The sequence below is a fragment of the Lepisma saccharinum genome, chromosome 12, assembly GCF_977018435.1.
Source record: "Lepisma saccharinum chromosome 12, izLepSacc3.1, whole genome shotgun sequence".
Taxonomy (NCBI): Eukaryota; Metazoa; Arthropoda; class Insecta; order Zygentoma; family Lepismatidae; genus Lepisma; species Lepisma saccharinum.
Window position 1 is genome coordinate 26,659,680 of NC_139240.1, and position 6,108 is coordinate 26,665,787.

Consider the following 6,108-nt stretch of genomic DNA (forward strand, 5'->3'; position numbering starts at 1 on the left):
AATTTGCCTTGGCCAGCATTTGATTTTTTTATTAACATGGAAACAAGGCTTAACAGTGCTACCATTAGCAATTTTGGGACAATCACAAGGAAATTTTCAGTCTGATCCAGGAACAGCACTGGAAATAGGACAGCATAAGTGAAAATGAAGGAGTCGCAGGTGAGCTGCTAGAATTAAACTCGTTTCGCTCAAATTTCAGAATTCAAAATGTTTGAAAATTCTAGCTCGATTATTTCAGCATTGTCTCCCTGTTGTATTTTTGTGAAACTGCGTATACATTTTTCAAAATGTGTTACAAATTTTGGTCTCTGAACTTCAATTAATCCAACGTGCCAAAAGTTTGGGGGGGGGGAGTTTGAACCCTAACCCCCCTCTAAATATGGCCATGTGCCCAGGCCAGGATTCAAACCCGGGACACCAGACTTCGTAGCATGCTGCAATAACCACTATGCCACAGAGGTCGGCATGATGAAAAGAAGTAGGATGTATTAGGGGTGGAGCAATTTCTTTCTCTACAGTCTACCCCTTGCTATTAAAATGTATGATCAACATGGACACTTTCTTGACACAGTTATAGTACCTGCGAAGGAGAGATTTATTTATCCTCCCCTCATCTCTCCGTTTAGTTCAATTTAAGAATAAACGCCATTAAAAAAATCAACAGAGCATTGAATAGTGGGTTAATTTATTTATCGTGGTTTGTTAGAAATGCATACCTAATAAGTAGCTATATAAAAATAAATGACAATATATGTATTAATTACACACACACACACACATATATATATATACATAAATATATGTATAAAATTATGTGAATATGTAATACCCATAGCCCATTTATGTATGTATACATATGTACTTTCCAGTTGCATCGCCTGATAATGTTCGCATGAGCACGTGAACACTGAACACTAATGTATAGGTTTTAAATTAAGTACCTATTAAATGCATGCATGCACACACACACACACACAGATAACTTTTTTAGATTGTTGGTAACACTGATTCCCACTGTGTTCCATGGATTGCGTTGAACAAAATTTGCTGTGCGTGTTACATCAAACTGGCAGCTAAGGGGCTGTTGGCCACTATACCTCGAAAATGTTCACTGCACTTTGCGAACACATGGTGGTGCGAGCCCTGATGAAAGCGGCAATACTGTGGCAATCTGCGCTACATAGTTGCATAATGTTTATTATTTCTCTTGATATCATTATTAAGTGCATTGCGAGTCGGTGTGTAGTGTTCAAATACTTGACATACAGTGAGAATTTTATTTTCTGTGTAATATCTAGAGCTCAATTATAGGCTTCAGCTGGTCATCCTTCAGGAACGAGTTCGTGTGCAAACATATCTATTGCAAACAAGACTACATACTGATTTGCCCAAGTAAGTGGCTAAGGAACACACACTAAACATGCACTTTCCTTAGCCACTTATTTGGGCAAATCAGTAAGTAGTCTTGTTTGCAATAGATACATTTAAAAAATATATAAATATATCTAAAATGGGATTGTTATTCTTTTTTCATCGGACAGATCTTGTAATTGATCAATTCACTCGAATGCATGTATGGGCAAAGGACACATCCTGGGCGTTTGTTATCATTTGCACATATACAAGCGACTCACTTCCAAATGACTGCTTCTGGAACGATTCGTTTTGTGCAATGCATAAGATCAAGGATGGTAAATATGTTTCATTGATTGATTTGGTGTTTTAAGTCCATTTTATGCACAGTAAGACTAATCGGGACTGGACCTACAGCTTTAAGTGGGATCCGAATCACTATGTGACCCCACCAGGTATCAAACCTGGGACCCCTCGATTACAAGGCGACGACGGGTAAACATGTTAATGACGACGATGAACAGATGTTACTATACACTTTAAATCAGTGGTTCCCAAAGTGTGTGCTGCGGCACCCTGGGGCACCGTGATTGACTTACAGGGGTGCTTCAAAATGTTCCAAATTTTCACTGAATTGTTAGTCAATGCTATGAATGTTTCAAATATGTGCTTATTTAGTACATTTTTACATATGAAATGTTTCTGAATTTGAAATACGTGTCTAATTTTTAACTTAAGGCATGCAATCTTACAAGTAACTGAGCATTGCAAGTGTATTCTGGGTGCCATGGAAAAAATCTTGGAACACTAAGTGTGCCGTGAAGCAAACAAATTTGGAAACCTTGCTTTAAATGGTCGAAAATCAAACTCTCTGAACCATGGCAAAATGATGCTAGCAGGAAAAATAAGAAACACGAGGGAAAAAGGGATATGAGCAATGTCACATTTACTGACACTTCAATCATAAGCATTGCAACCAAGTTATTGTGGGCAAGGGGGAGGGGGGGCATTCTGTATAATATCCAAATATCTCAATACACAAAATACATTTTTTTCTGGACTGGATGCATCCTCCCCTTTATCCCGCTAATGATGCACGTGCTTTCAATGCTGAATGAATGTCCTTGGTTAACACATGGTCCGTGTAATAAAAAGTAGATTTCAAAGTATGGTAATCTTGCGTTGTACATACCTGAGATTGCATGTTATGCTAATTAGTTTGCACTAGCCATTACTAATGGTTTACGTAATTAAGAGGGTGTTAACTGAATAAACAATCTTTGATAACTTCAAATATAGCATGATTTTTGGGAGAAATTGTTGAAAATAGGTTGAACTGTTATTCTTACTTTTTCAATTGAAGATGAAGTTAAAAGGGAGAGGAGTAAATCTCCATTGAGTATAAAAATTTTATTGTGAAAACCCCCATGTGAACCGCATGCGACACCACTGTATGGGGGAAAAGAGATTATAAAAATTGGTTGGTAAATTGGAAAACCTCCCCCTCCCCCCTCTTGAATAAGTTCCACAGTTCCCCTCCTTGTAAAGATGAATGCCATAGAAATTACAAATTGCTCCTATAAATATTCTCTACATATTAAAATTACAAAAAGTCATTGTAAAATGGCAAAATTCATTTAAAAACTTCGACAATTGGAAAAAGAAGCTTCACATATTTAGGTTTTCTGAGATTTCAACATGCTTGTATGTGCTCGTTTATTTCGGTCCCCACCTCCTTCTTCTTCTTCTATGGTGCTGCAGCCCAATATCGAGCCCTGGCCTCAAATAGAGCCCCTCAATGCTTCTCTGTCCAAAGCTTTCCTCCTACAATTTCTCATTTCTAACATTCCTTTCACATCTACCTCCACAGCCTCCATACATCTTCTCCTAGGCTTCCCTACAGATCTTCTATCTCCTATTGTACTATATGCCACTAACTTTGGTATGCAATGTGCATCCATTCTCTGGACATGTCCTGCCCACTCTAGTCTTTTAAATTTTATAAAGTGGGATATACATAATTCTTTGTATAGATGGTACAATTCATTGTTATATCTTAGTCTCCATCCATCTCTGTCTTTCACTGGTCTCCCCATACTCTTCTCAGAATTTTCCTTTCAAAAGCATCCAGGTCTATCTCAGATTTCTTATTGAACGTCCAGCTCTCACTCCCATAGTACAATGTTGTGTACAAAGCCCTTAACATATCGTATACAAAATTATCGCACTTAGAAACGACGATCTCGGAAGTTTTCCCACTCGTTCACAAATTACTTATTCTAGGTGACGTAAATGCAGATTTCCTATCTCCCCATAAACCAGAAACAGTATATTTACAATCAATAATCGACTCTTTCAACATGGTCCAGATCATTTACCGACCAACCAGAATAACGGCAACCACTCAATCACACCTCGAAGTAGTAGTAACGGATGACCTGGATCTTGTACGCTCATTTAACGTAACCGCTCCCGTTGGAATGTCTGACCACTGTCTAGTAAATGCGACACTTGCCATCGAAAAAAAAATAATCAATTAAACAGTTTATCAAATATCAAAACTTTGGAACCCTAGACAGAGATATTCGATAGGGATGCTGCAACAATTGAATGGATGCAAATAGATAGATTCGACAACATCGATGATAAAGTGCACTTCAGTACTCAAAACGTAATAAATCTCTTCGACAGGCATGCGCACCTTGAAATTAAATTAATAAAAACAAAAAAACTCTCCGTGGGTATCCGAAAATACAAAACTACCTAGTCATATCATAAATTCTGTTACAAAGTTTAGACAGGGATGGCAACACTGGTTGGCAAGCTAACCCCGCAATGTTGGATCAAACAAGAACCAGTATCAATGTGTGTCTGGCTGTGGTAGCGGAAAGGTGAATTTCACTGTGAGTTGAATGGAGTGGGGTGTATAGGAGAACCATGTGGCAGTAATCGCACTGCACAAAGTTGGCAAATCACCATCGGACATTTTCAACCCTGAAAAAGCTGAATATCAGCAGGATGTTCATGCATCGGACCATCAACAGGTACTGTGACACAGGGACAATTGAGGACCTCCCCAGGAAAGGTAGACCTCGCAGCGTGAGGAGCCAGAAGCTTGTGAAAGCAGTGGCGGTGCAGATTCGACGAAATCCTGTCAGGAAACAAGCAGTGGTGGCTCGAGAGCTGAACATTTCGAAAATGTCAATATCGCGTGCGCTTCGAAGTGACCTAGGACTCCGTGCTCACCGGCAAAGTACTGGTCACTTCCTCACTCCACAGCTTCAGGTCCAGAGGGAGCAGAAAACAAAAAGACTCCTTCAGCATTATGCAAATGGTGGCCACAGGAGATCCTTTTAACGGATGAAAAAAATTTCACGATTGAAGAGTCTTACAATCATCAAAACGACCATGTATATGGCTCGACATCCCAAGAAGCTCGTGAAAACATGCCACGGATTCTCAGAGGCCATCATCCAGCCTCAGTGATGGTTTGGTGGGGAGTTTCGTACAATGGCACAACTGACCTCCACTTCTGTGAACATGGTGTGAAACATCTGCAAAAGTGTACCAAGTGACAGTGTTGGAGCCACCTGTAAAATTGTTGACCGCACCATGTTCAACAATGAGCCGTGGAGTTTCCAGCAGGACTCAGCACCAGCGCACAAGCCAAAGACCACACAGCGAGTTGTAACGAGTTGGTGTTTTAAGTCCACTTTATGCACAGTAAGGCTAATCGGGACTGGACCTACAGTTTAAAGTGGGATCCGAACCACTATGTGCCTCCACCGGGTCAAAGACCACACAGGAGTGGCTTCAGAGGAATGTGCACGATTTCATTGCTCCGGCTGATTGACCCTCCAGCAGCCCCGAGCTCAGCTTATTGGACTACAGGTTGTGGTCCGTTTTGGAGGGCATGGTCTGTAGGAAGAGGCATCCAAACCTTGCGAATCTCAAGTGTTGTTTTGTGTAGGCAGTGGCAGACTTTCTCCTCGAGACCGTGCGTGCTGCAATTGATGACTGGCCTCAGAGACTTCGGGCCTGAGTGAAGGCCAGAGGTGGCCATTTTGAACAGTGATTGGCGCTCTGTGTTGGCACGACCTGTACCTTTGTAACATCCAAATTAATACACTAGCTTGCTCGCTGTTCTTGTAGTTCATTATTACCTTTGTAACAGAATTTATGATATGACTAGGTATTTATGAAACTCTGTGACAATGCAATAATAAAATATAAGCACACAAAAACCCACGCAAACTGGAACTATTACAAAGAACTGAGAAAATTTATCACCTCGGTCCAACGGCAGAAAAAGAAAGCCCATTTTAATTATCACCTCCACTGCAACAATAACAGCAAAGAGTTGTGGAAAAAATTATAAACGTGGGTGTATATAGTAAAAATATCAACAACGAGATATCTTCCGACCTGAGAAACGTGGATTCAATTAACTGACATTTTTCTAGCGTATGCAGCAAAACGGATGTTTCGGAAGATGCCGTTAACAAAAAAGTGCTCAAACTTTGCACCTCCAAGAAATAAACGAAACCGAAATTATGAAAGGGATAAACGAAAAATCAACCAATGAATCTGGTAATGATGGACTATTCATAATAATGATTAAACTATTATTACCGCACATCTTACGTCCCCTGATGCACATTGTAAATTTCTCTTTCTGGACTGGACAATAACCGGCCAGCTGGAAAACAGCACGCGTTGTTCCGAAACCAACGAAAAAAAGTAATAATGTCCCTG

At 40.1% G+C, this 6,108-nt stretch overlaps 1 protein-coding gene across 1 annotated transcript; it reads left to right on the forward strand.

Annotated features, from left to right (window-relative positions):
- Positions 1-4,371: 4,371 nt before the first annotated feature.
- On the forward strand, positions 4,372-4,710 carry LOC145996281 (uncharacterized). Its single transcript, XM_083132709.1, has one exon. It carries the CDS (start codon positions 4,372-4,374, stop codon positions 4,708-4,710), a length of 339 nt encoding a protein of 112 aa, XP_082988835.1.
- Positions 4,711-6,108: the final 1,398 nt, after the last annotated feature.

Coding starts and splice junctions, on each gene's coding strand:
- LOC145996281 (XM_083132709.1), top strand. CDS start 4,372: ATGTTCATGCATCGGACCATCAACAGGTACTGTGACACAGGGACAATT.